At 45.8% G+C, this 25,996-nt stretch overlaps 2 protein-coding genes and 1 long non-coding RNA gene across 6 annotated transcripts; 1 reads left to right on the top strand and 2 right to left on the bottom strand.

The window, feature by feature from the left end:
* Positions 1 to 13,658: 13,658 nt before the first annotated feature.
* Positions 13,659 to 17,417, bottom strand: LOC123127892 (uncharacterized). Of its 4 annotated transcripts, XR_006462854.1 has the most exons (7): positions 16,885 to 17,417; positions 15,916 to 16,591; positions 15,780 to 15,826; positions 15,094 to 15,694; positions 14,758 to 14,813; positions 14,130 to 14,239; positions 13,659 to 14,030 (listed from the first exon to the last, which is right to left on the bottom strand). It is a non-coding gene; the product is annotated as an uncharacterized lncRNA (long non-coding RNA). The 4 variants fall into 4 exon arrangements; XR_006462853.1 differs by having other exon boundaries at positions 15,094 to 15,826; XR_006462852.1 differs by having other exon boundaries at positions 15,780 to 16,591; positions 16,885 to 17,416.
* Positions 17,418 to 18,635: 1,218 nt separating this feature from the next.
* On the top strand, positions 18,636 to 20,822 carry LOC123127890 (protein ROLLING AND ERECT LEAF 2-like). Its single transcript, XM_044547750.1, has 2 exons — positions 18,636 to 19,365; positions 19,475 to 20,822. Exons 1-2 carry the CDS (start codon positions 18,852 to 18,854, stop codon positions 20,659 to 20,661), a joined length of 1,701 nt encoding a protein of 566 aa, XP_044403685.1. The 5' UTR covers positions 18,636 to 18,851; the 3' UTR covers positions 20,662 to 20,822.
* A 121-nt stretch (positions 20,823 to 20,943) lies between these two features.
* LOC123127891 (ubiquitin carboxyl-terminal hydrolase 3) lies at positions 20,944 to 25,192 on the bottom strand. The gene is made up of 9 exons (XM_044547751.1): positions 24,974 to 25,192; positions 24,719 to 24,850; positions 24,570 to 24,623; positions 22,901 to 23,006; positions 22,230 to 22,288; positions 22,067 to 22,141; positions 21,780 to 21,828; positions 21,608 to 21,684; positions 20,944 to 21,227 (listed from the first exon to the last, which is right to left on the bottom strand). Exons 1-9 carry the CDS (start codon positions 25,022 to 25,024, stop codon positions 21,144 to 21,146), a joined length of 687 nt encoding a protein of 228 aa, XP_044403686.1. The 5' UTR covers positions 25,025 to 25,192; the 3' UTR covers positions 20,944 to 21,143.
* Positions 25,193 to 25,996: the final 804 nt, after the last annotated feature.

Raw genomic sequence — 25,996 nt, 5'->3', positions numbered from 1 at the left:
TCTTCTGGACTCTGATTCTCTTCGTGCATAAGCAACAACGAGATTTCGTGTCGGGTTTTTCAAATCGGTTTAAGGGTTCAACGACGAGGACAACGACTGGCTCCAGGCAGCTGGTCTTTAGAGCGCAGCGGCTTGCTATGGCAGCGACAATGGTCGTTCGGTGGCCCAGAGACCTCAATGTAATTTTCTTTATGTTTGCGGTGCTTTATACTTTTGATGAACCTTTAAATAGATAGATCCAGATCATTTTCGTAAAGAAGAACTATATAGCGATGTGTGTGAGATCTCTATCTATATACAAAAAATACTAATGTGCGTATAAATTGTTTTCTAAAACTGTTCATGCCATTTTACAAAATGCTCACACGATTTGAAGAAATGTTCATACGACTGAACAATAAATACACTGAATATATATTTTAGTACATGACAAAAAATTTGTTAATACATGGTAAACATATTCATATACACGATTAATATACTTTTTATACATGATGAACATTTTCCAAAAAAAGTTTAATTTTTCTAAAACACAATATCTATTTTTATATACAAGATGAACTATTTTTAATAAACAACGAATATTTCTAAATACATTCTGAATATATTTTTAATGCGCGAAGAACCTTTTCTAATACACATTGAACACTTTTAAAATACGCAGCAAGCATTTTCTTAGTACACGATCAACATTCATAAAATACCCAATAAAAATTTATTAATATGAGATAAAATATTTTTAAATATATGGCGGTGCCTTTTTAATACATTGTGAACATTTTTTAAATATACTATGCACATTTTTTTAGTACTTGAATGATTGTGTACTCTGAATTATTTTTTGGTTTCAAATGGATGCAGTCTCTTTTTTTTGTGCAGTCTATGATCTGCTCTTGAGTACTACTACTGCTAAGTCTGAACTGCAATGTTAAGTGCTGCTAGTTGCAGCTAATAATTTAGTAAGTACACATTTTAAGTCTGAATTTCAATATTGAGTAATGATAGTGGTGATATACTACCTCTGTTTCTTAATGTAAGACGTTTTGGCTGTTAACGAGGTGCGGCTTCTCCCTGAAAGCTGGCACGCAACACTAAAGGTGCAGCACTTTCAAACAGGCAATGTGATTTGGGAACAAATTTTTGTATTGGAACAAAAAAATGATTGTGGCAATCCTCCAGATATTGTATGTGGCTTAATTCAATCTAAGTGATTAAATTTGAGAGCACAGAAACACAATGAAAGAGGATGCCACAAACCTCCTTACACATATCTCACACACAGGACTCGACCCACAACGAAACCTCATAAAACACATGTCATGCTTCCAAAGAGTTTAATGTCAATCTCATCTCAAAAGTGAATATTTTTGTTATCGATAAATATATTCAAAATTGGTCTTACTTTAGTTATCTACTTACATTTAGAAGACATTCACCTTTTACGTTTTTAATGAAGATTAAATAGAAGACTTAAGTTATGGGAGGAGAAAGAATCTAGGTATAGTCTGATTATGAGCAGAGAGGATCACATTTTCTTTGAAAGGTTGATTTATTAATTTTATTAAGCCGAACGTCCTTGTGGATTCGTTTAAAAGAACAGATTGCGCACCAAAACCCAGCCACGCCCACCCCAAATTTCTTCTAGTTGATCATCCAACGCGCCTGTGAATCAATCATAAATTGTAGTGATGTGAAATGCACGGTTTTTCTGCAACACCTGTTGGACCTCTTTCCTGGGTATGCTTGTACTTGCACCGATGATCCTAACACACCAGCGCACCAAGCTCTTTCTGATCATCCCTTTCTATGCATTGATTAGAGATTCTTCCGCACCTCCCACACTGGCCAGTCCTGGAATCTCGATCCCACACAGCTCGATCTACTCCCTCGCCCTATCAGAGCATCTCCAACAGCCGCGCTAAATAAGCGCCGTGCCGTAAATTTACCATTTTTAACACGCATGCAATTGGTAGAGAGGCTCCAACGAACACGTAATAACTGCACGCACGGTATATAGAGTTGGGCGCACGGTCTGAATCGTCATCACGCGCTGTGTATTTGGTGCGCACGCTTCCAGCGCGGCACAATCGAGCGCTCGCGCCGCACTCTCTCCATCGCGCCACCTTCGTCCCGCACGCGCCGCCGTCGGTGAATTGATCTGATGGACATCCGCGCCAGCACCCCCCTCACCCCTTTCTACAGCCGCGACCCCTCCACCGCCGCCGCAAACACTAGCGCGGGGAGCTTTGGCTTCGCCTCCGCCGGAACTCCTCCGAGCACCGGCATTGTGCGCAACCTCTTCATGCCACCACGGATGACCTCGGTGGCGGGTGGTATCGCGCCGGCGCCTGCCGTGCAGCCACGTGCCCCCCCCCCCCTTCTCGAAGCTCCCAAATGCAGCGCGGTCGAAGAAGGACAAAAGGCATCCGCAAAGAAAAATAAGGCGGCGGACGGCTCCGGCTCCTCGAAGCCGTCTTCGGAGGAGTCGGATGAATCGGAGGAAGATGAGGATGAAGACGAGGACGAGGCTTGATTGTTGATGTGTCTTTCGTTTGTGTCATGAACTTGGTTTGCATTTTGAACTTGGTTGGATGAACCTTTAGTTATCAACTTGTTTGTGTGAAATTATTGTGCCATGTCTTTGTTTTGTGATGTTTGAATTTCATTTTTGTGTCCAAAATGCAACATATGGCATGCGCCGGCAAGTCGCGTGCGCTGTATTTTTACGCACTGCTGGAGCTACGCGCGGGCTGCATTTTAGCGCGGCTGCTGGAGCCAGCGCTTCCCGCCGCGCCAAACCAGGTGATGGACGCGCTGCAAACTAGTTTTTAGCACGCCGTGCATTGGGCGGCTGTTGGAGATGCTCTTAGAGCATCTATAATCGGACTTCTTATATTGACCGGGCGGGCGGACGGGAGAGTGAAGGAAAAAGTTGACCCAATCGAACCACTCATAGCCTCTTTAAATGCCTGGGTTGTCCGGCACTCATTAAATTCCCCTCATATATGGGATGAGTATGAGGTGCGTTCGGACGTGTCCGGTCAGTGGTCCGGCACTCCGTATAAGGATAAAATGAGAGACATAGCTGTGAAAGTGAAAAATTAAGAGGTGACGGTGAGTGTTCGCGGATGCGCCCGACCGCAGGATTTACAGGTTGCGGGTGTAGATGCTCTTAATTTCCTCGGACCAATCCCTGTTCACCTAGCTGCTTCGTGTCTCGGCAAACACCAACCACCATGCATCCCCGTCACAAGTCTCATCACTTTCACCCCTTTCCATTCCAAATTCCAATGCCCCCCTTCGGCTCGACGGCTTCTCGTCGCCAAAAGAAAGGAGCCCTATCTTCTCTTTGTCACCCGATGAACCCAAAAGCCGGCTGTGGGACAGAGAAACAAGGGCTACCAGTACATCGTTCATCGTCTGAGATTCAGACGCCTTTGAGAGCGGGCTCGCGCAAAAGCAGGCGCACCGAGCGCGAAAGAAGGCCGGGCCGGCCAGCGGTGCGAGGTGACGCCGTGACACGATGCGTGATCCGGAGGCGCCGAGATAAGCATATGTATGTGCTGGTCTCAGTCTGGCGTCGATCGGTTCCGTTTCCTTAGCCGTGTATGCATGCTTCCATCGGTCCTTCGGTTGAGATCATCCGACCTTTCTTTCCAGCCGACAGCCCACGATTATGTTTTCTAATCGGTGAAAGTGGTCAAGAAAGGCCGATATGAGTCGTCGTAGTACTGTGGATAGCCTTTATAATAATGTTATATGCATGTGCAACCAGCATTTGGACTCTTCCTCGTCTCAAGTGCGCAGCGTACTAAGTTTTCACATGCATAGTGGGCATCGGTGACGCCGACACGTACGTAGACGTAGAGCGTAGTTCTCGCTATCAACCAAGGAGAGAAAGCCACATTAGCAAGGATGCATACACGATAATTTTAACAAGTATAGAGCTCCTAGATGGATGAGTACGTAGATTCGCTTTATATTGCATGTGGGCCGTCTTAATGCTACTGTGTGCTGTGCATCGGCGGCATTTCCTTCCAGCAATAGCTTCTGAAGAAAGCTCTTGTTTCCCCAGGCACACTCGGATATATATTGCTACAGGTGAAATCTATGATGGTGAAAAAAATTAACTGCGTTGAATACAAAGTTTCCTAACATAGTGTATGTGCATAAGGATGCTTTTTATCTGACGGTGAACTACACCTCTTCCAAAAAAACACTCGACCCAAATGGCAACCCTGGACTATCTTGTTTCTGTCAGAGGTGATGTTTCTATTTCCTGTTCTGATGGAAACATGGCTAAAGATGTTGAAGGACACCACATGCATGTCTATTTATGACCTTGCTAATATGAATATCGTTTCTTCTTGCCACCATGGATATATGCATTGGTATGACATGGTTAGCTGGGCCGAACGTGAGAAGAAAATAAATATTTGCGTACACACAAGGTTTTAGTGTTTAGCTCTCATGTGAATGCAGACGTCTGTTTTGAAGAATCGTGACTATCGTGAGCAAGAATGAACCCAGGAAAATAATTTATTTATTTTTCTTTTTTCCTTGTGATCCAATCAATGGACCGGGTTCCACTATCAACAAAATAATTACCGAAGGTTAACTGAAAAGTGTATATGTTGTAACTGTATGTTAATGGGCTTCCACATGGGTTCATCATTCCGAACCAACATCAACTGTTGGGACTCTAGCATGTATTTCTCATCAATATGGTCGCAAGGTATAATCCATTCTCTTTGTGCTTTAAACTGTGTTGTGCATACTCTGCCATATGTTTCCTGATTATTTCATTTTGCTAGGCCATAAAAGCTTTACTTGCTTTCTGAATCTTACATCCACCTTTTGTTGTCATGAGTGGTGCATAGCATTTAAGCGCAACGGTTTATATATTTATGTTTTATTTGCTGAAGCACTACTAATTTGTCTTTGTATGCCAATAGATAATGTCTGGATGTGGGGCCTTCCTTTATGCGATGTTTGTTGGTACCTACCCTTTCGATCAAGATCACAAGAATTTTGAAATGACAAGTCAGGTATGTTGCCAGCCGTTCAACTTAGCAATTCCACAAGTTGTGCTTCTGACAAAACAATAAAATATTGGACTCATATTGCACAAATTATTAGGTGTTCGGTGTTCAATTCCAGAAGTAGCTGCAGCCTTCCACCTTATGAACAAGTTCTGTCAAGATGTAGATGGTCAGGAGGTGCGGGCCCATCAAAGATTATGTTCAAGGCAACAACTTGGATCTGAATCTCTATTGCTACGTAAATATGTGGTTTGTGCCAAGAAAATTCAGTTAGCCGTACGATTCTATTTTTGGTGTTCGTTTCTATTAAAAGTTAAAACCGTAAGCCAAATATGTTTCTTGCCAGAGTCAATTGCATGAACATTGGATATGTCAAAACTGAACAGTGTATCGACCACCCATCATGTATTACAGGATGGAAACATATATATATATATATATATATATATCATTTGTGCATGGCGAGCGTGGAGCGAAAACCATTCAGATACCAGTCTACCAGCCAGTCCAGATTCTGAGCGGGGCAAGCGGCGTGCGAGTGGTAGCATCAGACTATCGCCATTATATTCTGAGCGGTCCATAGAAAAGTAATTATTTTATATGTGATTCTTTTTTCAAATTAAATGAAATTGCAATTGTCTTAAGTCATGTATAAAAACCCATTAGGCTGTAACCGCCATTACTGATCAATACAACAGTTTTAGTTTCTTGTCAGATTTGTGTAGCTCTTGTGTCGGGAAGAAGAGGCTGGCTGTTTTGTTGGTAGTTATATTTTTTCTAACACTGAAAAAAAAAGAGTTCATGAACTCCGAGGAGGAGCACACCAGTGCCATTAAGTAGGAAATTAGCAAAGTTGCTAAGATCGGAGAATAGCTTGACATTGATGTGCATCTTCATGGACAGCCTGAGGTCAACATCCTTCTATTAATAATGTTTAGTGTTAACAAGACTTTGTGCCATGCTTGAGAAAATCAATGTTATTTTCTTATAATTGACAATGTTTGATTTCACATTTAAAGTGGGTTGATATGTATTCGATAGAGGAACGATATGGTTGAGGCCTCCTTTAGTTCATAGGAGAGGAAAATTATAGGAATAGAAAAGTCATAGAAAATGAGATGACATGCATCTCAAATCCTATGAGTAGGAATAGGAAAGAAGATGTCCTTTGTTTCACATCATAGGATTTTTTCCATTGAGTCTAGGCTAATGTTTATTTTCCTATGAAATGTGAAGGATATGAAGAATTCCTCCATAGGAATATGATTTCATTCCTACAAATCAAAGGGCTCCAAAGGAATTTTTTCTACAAAAATCCTACCCTATGAAATTCCTACAAAATTCCTATAAACCAAAGGAGGCCTGAGTATTTCGGTGAGCAGCTCACTGGTTTTGCATTCACTGCCCATCGGTGGGTGCAAACTTTTGGATCAAGGTGTGTCTAAGACATCAGATATCTATGTTGACGTGAGGTTTGTATCTATGGACTCTGAGGTTTATATCGGCAGCTTCAAGGGAAAATACCCTTTGGAACAAGGTGGTAATTACACCTGGTTACGTATTTTATTTTTAAAAAATTCAGAAAAAGTCCAAACATACCAAAACTTTTTCGCAACAAACGGTTGGGTGCTGGGTTCTGGCGGCGACGACCCCGGCCTGCTGCAGCGTAGCTGGCGGGGCTTAACGGGCCCGTTTTGGGCCTGGCTGGGCCAGGGGTGGCCTGATATGCCCTGCTGCCGTGTCTGGACCGCGACCGCGACGGTGCCGGGGGCGCGAGCCTCTCGCACAACTGCGGTGGAGGTGGTTCCCTCCCGCTCGGCTTCGGTGCTGCTGCTCCCGTCGCTTAGCACTGCTCTCCGGTCTTTCTTGGCCTCGTGGTGGTGCTCGCCATGAGACAGTGTGGGTCGTGACGCAACCACGATGGCGCATGGTGTTGGGCAGTGGTTTGCCTGGTCGGCTCCGGTTGGGTGGTGCGGTTTGGAGTGCAGGAGAAATCCTTGCCGGTTCGTCCGGCTCCGATGCGGGTGCCACCATTCCTTCTTGGAGGGTATCGGTGGTAGCCATACCCCACTTCCCTCCGCGTGCCGGGGGAAACCCTGGGACTCGTCTAGGCAGCAGCGTCGTCGGCGTCGCGTGCCTTCTTGGAGGTGTTGCTTGGTACGTGGCGGATCGGGGCCGCGGCTGTGGTAGTTTGGTTCCGGAGGGCGCAGCGGTGGCGGGTCATCCACGCTTTGTCGATCTGTCGTTGTTGGCATTTGTTTCTTCTTCTTTCTCTTTTGGGCTTCATGTGCTACTCGTCAGCAATGCTATGTGTTCGTTGTTGGTTGCTTTGGAATAGAAAGCAGGCGGGAACCCTTTTTCGGTAAAAGGCAATCACAGTTCTTATATTTTAATTAATTGTGTTATGAATAAATACATAATTCTCATCATCAAAGTCTTTATTCTAAACTTGAGGTAGGATGATTCATACAAGTGGAACTGTGAGCTCTAATGCAATGCTAAAAAAATGAGAGGACTTTGTGATTTTTGATCCATGGCATTGCTAAATTGTTTTAGGGATTGTTGAATTTTTCATAACTTAGAGGGAGTGGACGACAATGCTGCAAGCCATTAGAAGTTAGGGACGATGGGAATGACTATGGCAATTTGGCGACTTAGACAAAAGGCATGTGGATTTGGAGCAAGGTAAAAATGTAATAGCTGAAGCAGAGCGACTCATGATATATTCATTTGTTTGTTCGTAGGTCAGGGATGATAGAAATCAGTGTGTAGGTTAGGGATGATGCGAATGACTACGACAATTTTACAAGCTTGAAGAAAACATAGGAGGATTTATATAGCACGGTAACAAATGACTCAATGACTAAAGCGTTGAAGCTGAATGGTCTTGCGATAAATCCCATATTGGCCCGTGGCAACGTATGGGCATTTAACTAATTAAGTATAGTACTCCACAGAGTAGATTACACTAGCTAGACAAGAATACATTAGCCGAGAGTGGAGAGCAATACGCTCCACCTCCACGCATCTATCTATCTATCTTTTTTTGCGAGGATAAGGGAGTTTTATTAATGAGTAACAGTGTTACAATCAAGAGGCCATATTTCCTTGATACATGGTGGAGCCGAGGTTAACCACATAGCAGTTGTGCTCTCGGTGCGGCTATAATTGGCCAAACGATCTGCAACTCTATTTTGACTACGAGAATTTTTTTGCGGATAAAACTCCCTACCAGACATTAACTCTTTGATCTCACTAACCAAATGCCCATAAGCTGAGCGCTCGAGTCCCCGGTTCAACAAGCAAGCAAGCGCCTCTGTTGAATCTGACTGAACAACCACCGGTAAAGACGAGTGTTGGATTGCCAATGCCATACCCTGCATGATCGCATGAATCTCGGCTTCCAGAGAGTCGTTGCAGTTGAATATCACACGGTAAGCCGAGAAGATGATGTGACTGATGATGTCTCGCAGTACCATCCCAGCAGCCGCCAAGCCGTCCGAAGCACTAAAGGAACCATCCACAGGGAGTGCAACTTGCCCTGGTACTGGATTCGGCCATGGCTCAACTGACGGCACTGTTTTCTCAGCCATAAGAGGGATAGCCGAAGATGGCATCTTCTCTTTGATGATTTCATTCGTTGAAAACCTCCCAGCTAACCTGGCCGACTGGTAGTAGCTATCCAGGAAGTCTACCGTTACATGAGCTGGAGGAACTTCTTTCCCATGGGTTTGGTCTGACCGCAGCTGCCATATACGCCAACAAAGCATAATGATCATATCCCGTGTATTCTCTGAACACCTAGACAGAAGATGTAGCAGCCATTCCTTTCCATTGTCAATAAGCATTTCATCTCCCGGTAGTGGCCATCTTGTCCTCATGCTGATCCAAATATTTCTGGCATGAGGACACGCTACCAGGGCATGATAGGAACCTTCCTCCTCGATACCACATAAGGGGCACGTGGACCTAGTTGAGAGATGTCTGAACCTTTTACATTTTTGTGTTGGGAGGGCCCCCGTAGCTACTTTCCACGCTGATATTTTCATTCGTTGGGGAACCAAAGAATTCCATATGCAGTTCCATAGCGTGCGTCGGCCACACGGTTCGGAGCTGGAAGACCCTCCTGCAAGGGCGACATCATGATCACATGTAGCCACTTTAAGCGCTCCTCACCGTGAACAACCCACTTTTCTCCGGCGCCCACGCGACAAAATCAGTCCGCAACCTCGGAGAAGTCCGTATCTTTAATATATGCTCTATATCCATTGCCCAGAAATGATCTCTTAGTCTGTCCATCCTCCAAGCACCATTCATATCCAAGAAATCAGAAACTCTATTAAAACGGCAATTGCGCTTCGGGGTGATAGGTCTGTAAGAGTACGGTCGTGGGATCCAAGGATCTCTCCAGGTCCTGATAAGCGTTCCGTTCCCGACGCGCCAAATTATACCCTTCTTTAACAGCTCAAGCCCATGCAAAATTCCCTTCCACACCGCCGAGCCATTACCTGTGAATACTGTATCAAGAAGATGGCCCGCAGGAAAGTACTTGGCTTTCAGCAGTCTAGCACACAAACTATCAGGTGTTTCAATAAGACTCCAAGCTTGTTTATCAAGAAGAGCCTGGTTGAAAGCTCTCATATCTCTGAAGCCCATGCCGCCCATGGCTTTCAAGTCTCATCTTCTCCCAACTAAGCCACACCATTTTCCTTTTTCCTTTTTCCACTCCCCACCAGTACTGACGAATCATACGTGTGAGTTCATCACATACAGACATGGGGAGCTTAAAGACACTCATTACATAAGTCGGAATCGCTTGGGCCACTGACTTAATAAGTATCTCTTTATTGCCTGAGGACATATACTGCTCCCCCCAATCTACCAATCTCTTCCGGAGCCTGTCTTGGACAGTTTCAAATTTACCTTGATGCATTCTCCCCTCTGGCACTGGGAGACCAAGATACTTAGGCTCAAAACATTCCTGAGTAATTTCGAGAACACTCTTTACTTCTGTAACGACTTCCGGCGGGCAATGATCGGCGAAAAGGATGGAGCACTTTGATGGGTTAATTAATTGGCATGTGGCCACCGCGTAAGTGTTCAACAAACCCTTCACCAATCCTGCCTGCTGCTGAGACGCTTGGAAAAATAACAGAGAGTCATCTGCAAATAAAATGTGAGATATCTCGGGAGCACCTCTACAGATTCTTACCCCTTTCAAACCATCCTCTAGCATTGACTTGTTTAAGAGGGCTGACAAGGCATCTGCTACAAAAAGGAATAGAAAGGAGGATAAGGGGTCACCTTGGCGCAGGCCCCTCGAAGGGGTGAATATCTCCGTCAACTTGCCATTGATCTTCACAGAGTACTTGGCTGAAGAGACGCATGCCATGACACGAGAAATCCAGTGCTGGGAGAACCCCCACTTAAGAAGTACCTTCTCCAAAAACTCCCAATCAACACGGTCATATGCCTTCGACAGGTCAAGCTTGTAAGCACAATAAGCCTCCGAATTTTCTGATAAAGTCTGAATATGATGGATACATTTGAAGGCTATAATGGAGTTATCTGTGATCAGCCTTCCCGGGATGAAGGCACTTTGATTCTCCGAGATAAGTTTTGAGAGCAGAGGCCGAAGCCTGTTTACCATACACTTGGACACTATCTTATACACGACATTATAGAGACTAATGGGTCGGAAGTCCTTCAGTTCCTTTGGATGGGGAACCTTTGGAATCAACACAATGGACGTGTCATTAATCCCATCCGGCATGTCTCCCGTAATGAAGAACTCCTGCACTGCTGCAATAATTTGTTCCTTGAACACAGCCCAATTCCGTTGATAAAAACGTGTTGGGAAACCATCCGTGCCCGGGGCCTTCAACGGCCCGATCTGAAAGAGAGCGTCCGAAATTTCCTTTTCAGTATATGGCTGACAGAGTGATTCATTCATTTCCTCTGTAACTTTAGCGGTGATACAGTCTAAAACCTTCCCGGGAACAAGGGTTGGGTCTTTAGTATATACTTCCTGAAAGTACGACTTTGCCATTCGTTCCATTTCAGTCGGGGCTGTGCACCAGGATCCATCAGCCTTTAACAGTCGCTGTATATAATTCCTTCTAGCTCGCCAGACCGCCCTTCTATGGAGATAGCTAGTATTCCTTTCACCCTCTTTTAACCACTCAATGCGTGAGCGTTGCAACCACATCATTTCCTCTTTGTATAACAATTCATCTAGCTGGTACATTTTACGTCGTATCTGCGAATGTTCAGCCCCGCCGAGCTGAAGTTCAGAAAGTTGTGAACGGAGAGTCTCTATCTCCTTTAGCACATTACCAAAATTTTCTTTACTCCATCCTTTTAATTCTTTCATCATCCCAGCCAACGATTCCGCGATCGAACCCAGCCCCTCGGCTGGCTTGTTCTTTGCCCATGCTTTAGCGATCACCTCCGAGAAAGCTGGATGACGTTCCCACATGATTTCATACTTTGGGTGTTGAAATCTCTGACGACGATCTGGTACGTCCTGTAATTGCACTAAAAGCGGTGCATGATCAGAGCATGGCGTGGCTAAATGCAGGACCTTTGCCGCCGGAAATAACTCCCTCCATACCTCATCTGCACAAGCACGGTCGAGTCGCACCTGCACATTACGCTCACCTATCTGTCCGTTATTGTATGTGAACAGAATGCCAGAAAAACCCAAATCCTCCAGTTCGCATACTAGTAAACAATCTCTGAAAGCAGACATTTGTGACTCTGATCGCATAACCCTAGACAAATGTTCATGTTGCCATAGCGCCTCGTTGTAGTCTCCACAAACGAACCAAGGATCCTGCAAAACAGCTCGTAAACTAGACAAGTGATCCCACATTAAGTATATGTTCTCGACTCTCGGCTCACCGTAGACGAAAGTCCCTCGCCAAGAGACCCCGGTGCCACCATCTACAATCTGGACATCTATGTAACGATTGCACGAGTCCATGACTGTCACTGTTAGAGACTCGTCCCAAAACAATGCTAAACCTCCACTTCTTCCATCACTACTGACGCCATGAAATCCTTTCAACCCAAGTCTCCACTTGAGTTTCTGTACCTTAACTGAATCTTGCCTTGTTTCACAAAGGAAAACAAGCTTGGGGTTATTGGCTTTAGAGAGGGCCAACACCTCGCGAACTGTCTGGCGGTTCCCCGCCCCCTGGCAGTTCCAAGATAATATATTCATTGCGTCCGGCGGTCCTCCTCTAGGGAGGCCGCCGATATCTCATTTTTGTCACTCTCAATGGCTATTTTCATCCTTTTGCTGCTTGAGTTACTGCTTGTGGGCGAGGCGTCCTCATGTTGATCTGTATCCGTGCCATCAGTTATTGCAAGCAGCGGTTTTGCATTCCCCTTTGCATCCCTAAGGACGCCTACACCTTCATCCATATTTAATCTCTTCTTTGGAACCTTGTCCACTTCCATTCTGCCGCCGGTGATCTTCACCGGGCTTGATGCGGTGTCCGCTATCTCTGGGTCGACTGGTTCCTGCTCAGTAACCGGCCTCCCCATCTTAGGACTCCCGTCCCCTCTAGAACCTAGGCCTGACGACCTACTCGGGCGTGTGTCTGAACGAGGCCTTCCAGGATTGTCAGCATAAAACCAATCCCCGAACTTGAGCGATTTCTCATCATGAACTCCCAATCCACATTCTTTATGCTCATGGCCAACAAGGCCATAGAACTTGCAAAACCTAGCAAGTTTTTCATGGCGGACCAGGAAAACTTGACGTTCTTTGCCCCGGACAATACTCACAAATTTTGTAAGGGCCTGACGGATGTCATGTTTGACCCTCACCCGTATGTAATCACCTCGTGTGTTCCCATTGAGACACATCTCCATGATTTCTCCTGCCCCTTTCAACAACTTCTCCACAATTTTCTGCTTGCAATATGGATCGGGGAGCTTGCGGATTTGCAGCCATATAGGCATATGCACTATCTCTACTTCCTCCGCTCTACTGAATCCATCATACGGGCACATAAGCACTGCCATGTTGTTGCGGAACAACCAAGGACCTTGCAACATAATTCTTTCCCAATCCCCCAGACAAGACGCCTGGACGACGAACCGCTTTGGGCCAACCGGCCGAAATCTCACACTTTGCGCAAGATTCCACGCCGCTCTCATGTCTCTGTAGAAAGCGGCTGGGCTGAAATCTTTGTTTGTACTAGTAAGCGTGCACGTGCAACGCACGTATCAAACATTAAAAATCCTAACAAAATATAGATATATTTCTTGAAAATTTTGAATTTCATACAAAATGCATAATACCTAATTCTTCAATAATTTGATTATCACTTCCATGAATCAACATTCTTATAGCACCCAAATGATTATAATAATCTTCTGTAAATAAATTTCAGTATTTGAACAAAATATCCAGGCGGGCTTCGACCCATTGCATTATGTGTCAAATATACAACCGTTTGTTTTTTTGCTAATCATATTGTTATAGTATAATCTGATCAAAAAAATTAGAATCCCATTGTTGGACAATGGATTATTTTATTTAAAACGTTCTTCACCATTCTCCATACTCACATACAATTACCGTTCAGTAAAGAACCATTTATGTATCAACAATAGTAAATAACTATTACTCCGATGAAAAAAAAATCAAGCATCGTTCACAGAAGTATGGCAAGTGTCGTTCACAAAAGTGAGAAGCGGCCATTGTCAGATTTTGATGATTGTTGCCTTGAGGGACTATGAAGAATAAAAGCTGAAACAAGCAAAAACTGCTAGAGGTGGACCAACAGCGCACAGGCACACTTGCTCTCAGAATCAAGTCTGATCGTTATGTGTGGGCGATCGTTGACAACTAATAAATCTGCAACATCCAACCAATAGAGCCAATGCCACTATTGTTATGATCTTCCCCCTTCACCCATGTTTGGAAGTTCACATATCCCCTGCTCTTTGGCTTACCTATTGGAAACATTACACCTGTATATAAAACTTCACATTTAGATATGCTATATAAGAAGCAACATCAAGATTCAAAAGTCATGCTTGATTTGTAAGAAACCATCCACCTTCACTTACAATTTAGAAAATATTGCAGTCCACCTAATTATCTTGGTTGAAGAAGAGCTCACTCGTTTCAGATTCAAGAACTGCTATTGCTAGCCGCTGCTCTTGCTTCCCTTCACAATCTAAGGATGTAGTCATTAGCATCAAAAGCTTGCATATCAAATTCTATAGGAACATACAATATGATGCAATGAACCATTGAAAAATATAAAAATCAACATTGGTATCCAAAATGGGCCTAGCTCTCCATCTGAAACCAACCTTAAAGAGCAAAGAAACAATTTTCAACATCGAGATCTCAGCAATTGATTAGTTAAAGACTGAAGAACATTAGAAGTACAGAATCTCAGTAATTCAATTAAAAGATTTCAAAAAGCTCACAACGCAAACATGACCACTGGATTTTCCACGCTGTCTTAATATATTATCAGGAATAGGTACTTAGCAAGGTTCACAAAGAAAGAATATAGGGCAAGAACGAAATCTGCTACTTACATAATGTAACACTAAACCTCTTTTGTATGGATATATAGTAGCGAGCTACCGCATGAAAATAAAGTGCAAGCCAAACAACGGTTTATGCAAATCTCCGTCACTACAACAACACATCCACCAAGTTTAAAAAAGGTTCCCAACTCACCTCCACAACAAACTAAAAGGAAATAATGGATTCACACACCTTCAAAGTAGGCCTTTCTGAAAAGAAAATCTAAATCGAATTAGAACACAATTTACAAAATTAAGGTAACTGGGAGAAAGATATGAAAAAATTCCTTAAATTGTCATAAAATTTGTACTCTTAATGACAAGAGAAAAAAGAAAAGAAGATGTGAATAAGACTAATTGGAAGGATAGAACTACATTTGCTTTAAATAAAATTAGCTAGTTGAGGCTGCAAGAACAACATATGAAGCTAGCATGGCTCTAGCAACTACCAAAGTACATTTTAGGCAAGCACGCGTAGGGAGCTACATACCATTTAATCGCAGACCTGCACGTCTCTTTGCATTCTTGGCTATTTGTGTACCTCCCATTTGTCCCGATGGTCTTCTGCATGCTGCAAGGGTCACCGTGCTTGGGGCATGTTGGCGCGTTTGCCATTAGCTGTTGATCCTCCTACACCACATCTCCAATCGTTATTAAAAAAGAGCAATGATTGAAGTTCGACTGAGTCAAGGAGTGACCTCACTCTTATGGAATCAATCAAAAGATATGATCGCTCTTTGCAGATACAAATAACATCTTTATGCATTGTACAATTGTTTTCCTACAAGTACTCATGGGAGTTAAACTATGCATCCATGCACCATATCTTTGCAGCATTGTGACAACAGGTGGCACCTTTAGTGTGAAAACATATGCATTATATGGTATGCCAATTTTATAACATGACAAAATCAATGCAGAAAATGAACAATCCCTATAATTAAACCGAATCTAAATGAATTTGTTCAGACTCTAGATAAATTTTCTTGACAATCTATTCCAAATGTGTAGTGAACGTCCTAATTCAAGTTCTTCAGAAAATCCTCAAGCCAGTTACACACGTCGCCATCTTGTGCACCACCTTCTTCTTCCTGAACCAAAACCAAAGGCGGCACATTAGAACGGTAAATCCCAAGCTTTCATAGATCACACGCCCCAATTGAGGACAAGACCTACCGGTTTAATCAGTTTCAGTTGGTCATGATGATAAACAAATTAACTCCCTTGAAGCAAAAAAAAAAAGGATTACATATAGTATGACCAATCAGAATGTTTGAAAATGCAAAGGCCCAGTAAACCGGGGCATGCTCACACTGAAAAGGATCTGCGCTTGGTTGGTTATTCATCTGCGACGAAAATATGAATTGGTTTGTTACAAATTATGTGAAAATACACATGCAAAAATCCTGAAGAAAATGCAAAGGCCCAGTATAACACATCATTTCAACATGAGAAGAAGTACACACACAGTGCTCATATGATGGACATGAGAATAACCATACACAGAATCCAGTTTCTAAATTATTTTTCTTGCCCTATCCATGGCTGTAGAAAGAGCAGATTGGGTAGATGTTTGGATATGCCCCACTGGTTATTGTATAGGTGTAGTAGATAAGTTGCTCCTTCATGGTATTGCTTGTGCTTGCAGACCTTGTGGCCTACCCCAACTTTACACACTCAGGTCAAAGAAGCATATGTACGACATTTATATGTCGAACCTGCAGACGAAAGGTTAAGATGCAAATTTCTGCCATACTTCTTTGTTGGGTTATCAATCAATGACAGACGACATAAGGTTAATAGGCTCACATATCCTTGCTAGGGAAAAAGTGGTATCATACAGGAATATGCAATAAGTTAGAGAAGACTAACAGCTTAAGAGTACATATAGCTTGCGCATGCATGGAGTTACCCTCAGCAGCAAGAACGAAGATAGCACATAATTGCATGATGAACAGAAGCCAGGCCCATCTACTTCGAATCATTGCCTGCAGGAAATGTCATGACAAAATCCATTCACTGAACAAATAACTGAATTGCGCAAATTCCTGTTAAGTGAAAAATACAAATTTCCAGGTTTATCAATTCACTAAGTTGGAAGGCATTACAAGCCCTACACCGCCCTAAACAATTTACTAAGTACATTATAGCTTCAATGCATTGGATAGCAAAACAATTTACTTGCTTGGCTGAAACGACGCCTTTTAACTCTCACGCCCACTTATGGCGACAGAAGAAAAAAACCACAATAATTTAAGCGAAAGGGAGCGAGGGAGATAACCTTGAAGAAGTTGACGCCGACGTGACCAGGAGGATGAATCAAGCAGATCGAGGGAGCAGACCTCCAGCGCATCACGGCGGATCAGCTCCAGACATATGGCAACGCCGGCGAAGCCCTGCCCGCTAGTCATCATAAACCACACTTCCTCGATCCCCACGTTCTCGCTCAGATGCATCTCGTCATCGCGAACCAGACTTCCTCGATCCCCTTGTTCTCGCTCAGATGCATCTCGGCTGCAGCTTCGGGCATGGGGCTATGGGGCGGGCGGCGGCTCACAGCAACCGTAGCGGGGCTCGGCCAGCGACGCGGCGTGGCCGTCGAGGAGAAGAGGGAAAGAGGGGTCCGTCGCGTGGGGCATCGGCGGCAGCGAAGGCGGGAAGGACGTCCATGGGGAGAGGGGAGCACGGCGGTGGGAAGGGAGACGGGGCGCAGTCGGGGCAGGGGATGACGATTCCGATTTGTTGGGGCTGAGAAGCGTGATGTGCGGCGGCCTCTTTGCCTCATGAGGTGGAGCGTGGGAGGGGCAGGCCCTGTGCCGCGTAGTCTGCCTGGCAGAACATTTAATCTGGTCCGTTAGTTTGTATAGCATATCATTAATGTAATATGGATTGTTGGATGTTATTTAGTCTGATTGATCTAACGTCTCTGGTACTTCTGTGTACATTTTGCTGTGTGGCTGTAGGGTGGCTTAAGTTTGCTCTTTTAATAGTAGTATAGATATAGATGAACCCTAACAAGGGCCAACCAGCGCACACTTTCCTGTATCTTGGGATCATCCTCATCAATCTCCACATCGATGAACTCTTCATCATTGAGATCCAGTTGGTTGAAGAAGTCTCCGAGATCCGATCTTGCAGCCGCGTCAAAGTCGCCGCCGCTCGTACCTGAGTTGGCATCTGAAGGAGACGCCATCGTCTGCCACCGTTCCCGTCGCTCGCACCGCGCAGCCGATGTCGTGCGTAGGCCAGAGGTAGATCGTAAAACACGATCAGGGCAGCCGGGATCCAATTGTATGCGGGTATAGACTCAAAGGCGACAAGAAATCGCCTAGGAGGAGGAAAACCCTAGACCGAAGGCCTAGGGGAGGTATTGATTGTATCTATCTATCTATCTATCTAAAGTTACGTAAAGCGCGCGCATTTCGTCCGTCTACGTACACAGCACTCGCGCTCCCGAACCGACACTGAATCAGCAAAACGAAGACCGGGAGATAGATAGTGCGTGTCTGCATATACTCACTCACCCTGCTCTCCAAAGCGCGCCAAATAATTAAGCAGCAGCGGTATAGTACGTGGCCGCGAGCTTCTGGTGTACCAACCAAACCCCCGAAATACATCCATCCGAACAAGCGAAACGCGCGCTCCTTTTTCTCCTACCACTTTCCTTAGCAGTATCATTCTTCCCCCAGCTTTGCCTTTCGCCTTTCTTAGGCTGGTCATAGTGGAGAGTAACTTAGACAAGTAACATATGTGTTACTAGTCTATGTTACTACCTTCATAGTGGGTAGTGTCATAGGTGTGGTAACATAGTTGCCTTCATTTATTACTTTGTAGACTCATTATGCATTGAAAACCGCTATGTGATGGTAACATATTATGTTACTCTATTTGCCTCTCTCCTCATTAACTACTTGCCACATTACCAATTTTGCTTATGTGGCATCTATGTTACTACCTATGTTACTTCTACTATGACCAGCCTTATGCTGACTGACTGATCGTTCATAAACAACAACGCGCCGCCCCGCCGATCGACACCGACCGATAATCAATCACGTCCCTCAAGGAAGCCTTCTACTAGCACACAATACCACACCTATATATCGCGATCCTTACTTAGCTTAGCTCAACTTCCCGAGCTCCGCATCCTCTCCAGTGTGTGCTCGCCGCTCATAGCCAGGCTCACTCTCACTCCCACCTCCATCCACCCCTCCACGGCAGCTCCTGCTCGCGAAGCGAACGCGGGCAATGGGGATGGCGTGGTCGCGCCAGCAGGGGGACGCGGCCCGCCCGGCGGCGCGGGAGCACACGAGGCGGTGCAGGGAGCGGCGCCGGCTCATGCGGGAGGCGGTGCGGGCGCGGCGCCAGCTCGCGGCCTCGCACGCCGGCTACCTCGGCTCGCTCGGCCTCGTGGCGTCCGCGCTCACCCACTTCGCGCTCGGCGAGCCGCTCCCGGTGTCCGACCACACCCCGCCCGCCGTGCTCGTGCACCGCCCGGCGCCCGCCCCCTCCACGCCGCCGCCGCTCCTCCGCTCCATCCAGCCGGCGCAGCAGGACGGCGCTGCCGCTGCCGCTGCCGAGGCGCCTCCCGCCGCCGCGCGGACGGAGGGCGGCGTCGTTGGCGGGGAGGACCTGCGGGTGGCCGTGAGGCACCGGAGCCTCGCGGAGGTCGCCGCGGGGCTGGAGGAGTACTTCCTCAGGGCTACCGCCGCCGGCGACCCGGTGTCGAAACTCCTCGAGGCCGGCAACGCCGAGTACAGTGGTGAACCACCCTGCTGCCTGAGTGTCTCGCAAACCTCCACTTGCCAGCGTCGCACGTGTGAGACATTCGAAGCTGACATTTAACAGAGTGCATGTGAAATATTCTGCAGGTGGAGCGAGCAGCTTCTTTGGCGTGCTTTGCTGCATGTCGTCGTCGTCGTCGCCGTCAGTTTCGCACGACGGGGTCGACGGCATGCACGACCGGATCGGCAAGCGGCATAGCTCCACACTGCAGCAGCTCATGGTCTGGGAGAAGAAGCTGTACAAGGAGGTGAAGGCGAGGGAGCGGCTGCAGGTCCGCCACGACAAGAAGCTGGCGGCGCTCCGGGACCAGGAGTACAGCAGGAAGATCAACGTGGACATCCAGAAGCTCAAGGGCGCGTGGGACAGGGCGCGCGCGCAGCTCGCCACGGCGTCCGAGGCCGCGCACGCCGGCTCCGCGGCCATCTCCGAGCTCCGGGACACCCACCTCGCGCGCCAGGTGCTGGGGCTCTGCCACGCCACGCGCGACATGTGGAAGGCCATGCGCCAGCACCACGAGGCGCAGTGCCTGATAGCGCAGCAGCTGCGCGGGCTCAGCGGCCGGACGTCCATGGACGCGACCACGGAGATCCAGCACGGGGCGACGCGGGCGCTGGAGGCCGCCATGTCGGCCTGGTGCGCCGCGCTGGGCCACCTGGCCAAGCACCAGCGCGACTACGTCGCCGCCCTGCACGGCTGGCTCAAGCTGACGTTGGCGCCGTCCGCGGACGGCGCCCCGGCCTCCCCCGTCGCCGCGGAGCTCGCCGCCTTCGTCGACCGGTGGAGGCAGGCGCTGGACGGCGTGCACTGCGCCGAGGTGCTCAAGTCCATCAAGAACTTCGCCGGTGCCACCCACGCGCTGTACGCGCACCAGGGCGACGAGCTCCGGGCGGCGCGCCGGGTGGCGCAGTGCACCCGCGAGCTGGACCGCAAGTCCCGGATGCTGCGGCAGGTGGAGAAGAGCCACTACGACTCGTACGCGCCGGCGGGGCTCGCGCTGTGGAACCGGGGGCGGCACTGGATGGAGCACGACATGCGGCAGGTGCACCACGCGCACAACGAGGTGGTGCAGCGCAAGGAGGAGATCGACGCGTGCCGGAGGAAGCTCGAGGGCGAGATGAAGAGGCACGCCATGGCCATCGACGCCACCAGGTCCTCGGCGGTCGCCGGCGTGCAGAGGACGCTGCCGGCGGTGTTCCAGGCCATGGCCACCTTCTCGGCGTCGCTTGCCACCGCTCTCGACGCGGTGTGCAGACACGGCAGCGACGTGCAGTAGTCGCATACAGTACATACTACGTTTGTTTTGGAGATATTTCCTTTCTACACACTGTATAAGATTTTAGTTCTTGTAGGGTTTTGAAATATGAAAGAAATGCGAGAGCAAAACAGAGATAACCGAGTTGTGACTTCTTTTTCATGACTGTTTCAGCTGGATTTTATGGCATAACTATAAATTGTGTATTTGAATAGAAATGCATTCCCTCATCTTGCGTCTAAAGCTGCCGTCGGTTTGATAGGAATAAGAACGATAAAAGGCACCAAAAGTATATAGTAGACATTTTTCAATCCAGCAACTAATACTCCTTTTTTATTTCTGATACAAAAGCCAGAAGACAAAGACATAACTTCTGCACAAAGAGCACAGTTTACTTTTAGGCAACAAGTCTCTGTTTTTCCGACGGGCTATGCTGACTATCAGGCACCAGCCCATGAGAATGGAAAAGACCAAGCCTATCCATTCCACCTTACATCACCGATTCACTGTTTTGAAAGAACCATGACGTTGAAGTTCAACGAGTTAGGGTTCGTCGCAATTCTGGCCTTGATGACTTTTGCAGCATCCTGAGAACAGATTTTACAAAAAAATCCACGGTTATTAAGTTCAAATATAGAGGGAATCAACCAAATCCAGAAATTAAAACTACTATACAATGAAGGCATCAGAAAAGATGAGGAAATGTTTGCTGAAAACCAAGTTCAATACTGAGCATATTTTACTAATTTAGGATGTACCAATGTGCAGATATAATTTACAACTTCCATTTAGAAATAAGAAAACAGTGACAAACTTTTTGATAAAACAAACTGCTAACAGGACAATAGAAAAAGCAAACCAATATCGGAAATGCTAAAAATCTGAAATCAGATTTGTCAGTCCAATAATATAAGCACTCTTTTATGTCATATAAGTATAAAATAGAAGATGGGGACGAATATTTGACCTGCAGCAAGGTCTCAGGTGATGAAGGGCCATGAGATATCGGTTTTGATTTTCGTCCATCAAGCTCATAAAGTTCACCTGTTGCATGCCAAAACAAATTACATATTTGTTAGCCAACAGATAACTACTGCCAATAATATTTTAGTATTAAAGTAGGCTAGTGTGCTACCTACCATCAACACAGGAGAAACAGACAAAATGTTCATTCACCTCAACGTTTACCTGCACAAGGAAGACAATTGGTAAAAGGCGCACATTCCAACCTCAAATTTGAGGATAGCTTTGATATGGTTGTATTTCCTACCATCACTATTTTAGACAAGGCAAATCGCCCTAAAGGCCCATTTAAACTTATTTTTCCATAACTGAAGTGTGGTACTATCATAATGTAATTGGTTATTCCTTGCAAAGCCGAGTATATTTAGTGGACAATCAATAAGAATGGGATGAGAGTGGTTACGTCAGTGTCACCAGCAGTAGCAGCAACAGCATGAGCACCCTCCATCTCATCATCCTCCTCGAGAAAGACAGCACGCTAAAGATAGCAAACATGTTGTGCATGAGGATAATACATAAGTTCATTACGGAGATATCAATGAATTTATCTATTTCCAGATACTAACCTGAACTGGATCCATGTCAGCTGTTTGTTTATAAAACCTATCAAAATAAGATCCCTCAACTGCAAAGAAGAAAGGAGTCAATAAATCTTGTGAAATGCATATATATTAGCAGATGCGTTTAATGTGCTAGAAAGTTAGATCAGGATATGAACTATTGAGTTGGGTATATGCTGAAAATCATGTGAAATAGTCATAAAACTCATTACTCCCTCCGATCGATATTACTTGTCGCTGAAATTGATGTATCTAGACATATTTCAGTGCTAGATACATCCGTTTGAGCGACAAGTAATATGGATCGGAGGGAGTACTATTTCTTCTTTTACATTTGCTGATCATCTACTCTCAATTCTCAACACAGTCAAGCCACTTTCACTACATCCTATGTAACTTTTTGCCCATTTTAGTAAAAGCAGCAAAACAGGGGATGCTTTGAAGTTCAAAAACCAGGTGCAACTAATTTATATTATGACCAAACCAAGCAGAGTGTTGGATGTTTGCCATATTGTTTGGGAATACTTGAAAAAATATTGAATCACTGAGAAAGCATAACTTGATTAAAGTTTTTCTGTCTATTGGATTGTTGCTAACTGGCAGCTTTCCTTCTGTGCAATAGTAGCCCATAGAATGCAGCGCATTATCTAAGTGTAATGAAAAGTCGCAACAATTACCCAGCTTGATGTCGGATGCAGCATTCCCTATTGCATGAATAACACCAACTGTTCCACAAGCGTTGCCAACAGTCTGTTTTGTAAAGTACACCTTCTTGCTTGAATCCTACATACCAAGTTAAAGTTATTGGATTAGAAAGGTAAACCTTATCTGCATACACCCCACCACTTGATAATATTTTTCCCGCCAAAACAGATCTCAATATTTGAACATGTGCTCAAGTTCCAGTGACCTGCAAACTAATGTGCAGTTTGACATCATGCACAAGTGAAATAAAAGAGAATTTGGATCTATCTACTGTTTACTGGCACTCTCAACATGCAGGATAGATCAAGAAAATAATACAGGCAAGACCCTATAAAGAGGAATCAAGGGTGAAACATTGTTTACTGAATAACACGCTGAAAAATGCAATATAGACAGGGTATCAAAAAGCCTCCGGTGACGTGAAATATGATTGGCAGAATAAAGGCTTGATTTGTTGTTGCTGAACTGTTATGTGTTGTGCTTATTTAACAATCCGTTGTAGAAAATTAGCCACAAAAGCAGACAAAAGAGGGTCAAACAGACACTAAAATAAGTAAAACCACAAAGCGAGACAAAAAGATAATGGTAATCCACAACAATGCCAAACATGGCCAAGATCTGTTGTGTTTGATTATGCATTCTCTCTCTGAAGGCTATGGTGCAAAACTAAGCGACAGTACACACAGGTGACCAACATAGCAATCATTGTAGCTTGGATAAATGTCATGCCACACTTCGTATATGTGGTAAGTTGGCAAGTTACCAAATATTAGTAAGGCACAATGCACACAGGCTCAAAAGAATAATATCCTTATCCTAATCTGTTGTAGGCTTGTAGCACATCTAACTCGAGTATGGCAAACAAAGTGTTTTCAACCTAAAATGCCTATAATTTATGTGATTGCAGAATAACTAGGATAATGGCTTGATTAAATTGTAAAGTCAAGATATACATTATACGACTCAGAACAATAGTCCGTATGGTTGCACTCAAAGAATTTATAATTCAACCCGTAACAAAAACTAAGCACTCAGTTCCACCCAAAATAATCTCTAAAGCAGGCCACTTATGCTTTGGTTGAGCACACATGATCCAGATTTCAGATTACAGATTTCATTGTCATACACTTATACCTGTAATATCAACAACAGAATAATGTGCCAGACTGTGGGTAGAGGGAAAGATCACAACTCAACAAGGAAAAAAAATCATAAACAACAACTGTTTGGTAAAATAGAAACAATAATTACCAAGATCAACATTTTTCTGGACCTCTGCAACAGTACAACATAAAAGAAGAAGGCATTGTCATGATGTTGTTGTAACACGACATTGTACAAGAAACATTCGCACCGCGGAACCAAGACTCTATTTCAGACAGCAGAGGTATAATAACCCCACAGAGATATTTAACCAAAAAAAGCAAAAATATAATGTCCCCGCTTTCTGTGAAAAACACCTGGTTAACAAAAGACCCTACCTCAAAGTTGGAAGGTATGCTAGCAAGACAGTTAAATTAGACCTTCTCTACCTAGGCACCGATCTAGGGTTAAAGGAGCACAACGTTGCTGAAGCATTCAGTCGAACACAGAAGGTGCGCTACGGAGGAACAAAAAGTAAACAGAACAACACGGCCGTACCTTGCCCCCTGCCGTCGAGGTGGCAGAAGCATCGTATTCCTCCACCTTCTCATCCTGCTCGCCCCGGAAAGCAACAAACCCATCACAATTCCGCATCGCATAATCGAAAGCGAAGAAGGCCTCTCGAGGGAGATCACGGGGAATTTTACCAGGGAGGTGAGCGGGTAGAGGAAGATGACGGCGAGGACGGGCTGGGGCACCATGGCGAGCAGCTCGTCGTCGAGGCCGTAGACGTCGCAGAACTGCGCCTCCCCCTCGGTGACTCCCAGTCCCCAGATGAACTGCAGGCATCGGCGCCAACACGCGGCGGAAGCGCCGTCTGTGAGCGAGAGCGCGCCCGAGACGAAAAGGAAGCAAAACCCTAGCACCGGGGGTGGGGGGAGGGGGGAGGAGGCCGTGCTCACCTGGTTCATGACGTCGGGGTTGGCCTCGAGCGGGATCCATCGCTTCCCCATCTTCTCTCGGCGCGCGTAGGAAGAAAGAGGAGAGGCCGGGCGGCGCGTGGGCAGATTGGTGTGCGCTGCGCGGCGAAGCGGGGGCGCAGGTGGCGTGTGTTGACTGTGGTACAGCAGCAAACTTCCTTGGGAGTCCGAGCAGATTTTTTTTCAAAACTGTGATGGTTTTTATAGCAAATTCAGAATCTATATGTCCTCACACAAGAAAATCAAAACTAGCACCGTGTCGGCCTCCAGTGGGCCGAAGAGGGGCTCTTCGGCCTGCGGGTTGACCGAAGTGGGCTCTTCAGCCTCCCGTTGGCTGAAGAGTACCCCAACTGGACCGAAGAGTACTCTTTGGTCTACCGTTGGCCGAAGAGTGCTCTTTGGTCATCCGTAGGTCGAAGAGTATTCTTTGGGGCCCAAGGCCTAGCATGGGCAAAAGAGCGCAGCCATGCAGCTTCGGCCTCCTGTTAATGCGAAAAGTTGGGGCCCGAGGACTCTTCGGCCTACGGTTGACCAAAGAGTGCTCTTCGGCCTACGGTAGACCAAAGAGTCCTTTTCAACCCAGTTGGGGCACTCTTCGGCCAACTGGAGGCTGGAGAGCCCACTTCGGTCAACCGCAGGCCGAAGAGCCCCTCTTCGGCCAACTGGAGGCCGATGGGGTGCTACTTTTGATTTTGGTGCGTGAGAACGTATAGATTCCGAATTTGCTATAAAAATCATCACAGTTTTGAAAAAAAATCGTCCGAGCAGCTCTACTCGTGGGCGGTGGATGTTAGACTCTATATACGTAGCCTTTGTATATCTGTACTGTAACATTGTATTGTACCTCTTGGATACCTCTATATAATGAGATAGCCACACCTCAGGTTAGGGGTGTCAAGCAGTTCCCAAATTATATGTTTAACATGGTATCAGTTTAGGTTACGATGTCTTCCGCTGCCGCCGCCGTCGCACCGATCTTGGCTCCTCCCGCCGCCGCCGCGGTGC

Source organism: Triticum aestivum, chromosome 6A (genome assembly GCF_018294505.1).
Source record: "Triticum aestivum cultivar Chinese Spring chromosome 6A, IWGSC CS RefSeq v2.1, whole genome shotgun sequence".
In the NCBI taxonomy this organism is placed as follows: domain Eukaryota; kingdom Viridiplantae; phylum Streptophyta; class Magnoliopsida; order Poales; family Poaceae; genus Triticum; species Triticum aestivum.
Note: the sequence above shows the minus strand (reverse complement) of the source record. Positions and strands in the feature narration are given on the sequence as shown.

Bases quoted from the DNA above. Each gene is read 5' to 3' on its own strand.
- LOC123127891 (XM_044547751.1), bottom strand. From the start codon at position 25,024: ATGGGGAAGCGATGGATCCCGCTCGAGGCCAACCCCGACGTCATGAAC. The intron at 23,007-24,569 runs GTACGGCCGTGT...CTTGGTATGTAG, and splicing joins CCTCGACGGCAGGGGGCAAG to GATTCAAGCAAGAAGGTGTA. The intron at 22,289-22,900 runs GTAATTGTTGCG...TCTTCTTTGCAG, and splicing joins TGCATCCGACATCAAGCTGG to TTGAGGGATCTTATTTTGAT.
- LOC123127890 (XM_044547750.1), top strand. From the start codon at position 18,852: ATGGGGATGGCGTGGTCGCGCCAGCAGGGGGACGCGGCCCGCCCGGCG. The intron at 19,366-19,474 runs GTGAACCACCCT...AATATTCTGCAG, and splicing joins CGGCAACGCCGAGTACAGTG to GTGGAGCGAGCAGCTTCTTT.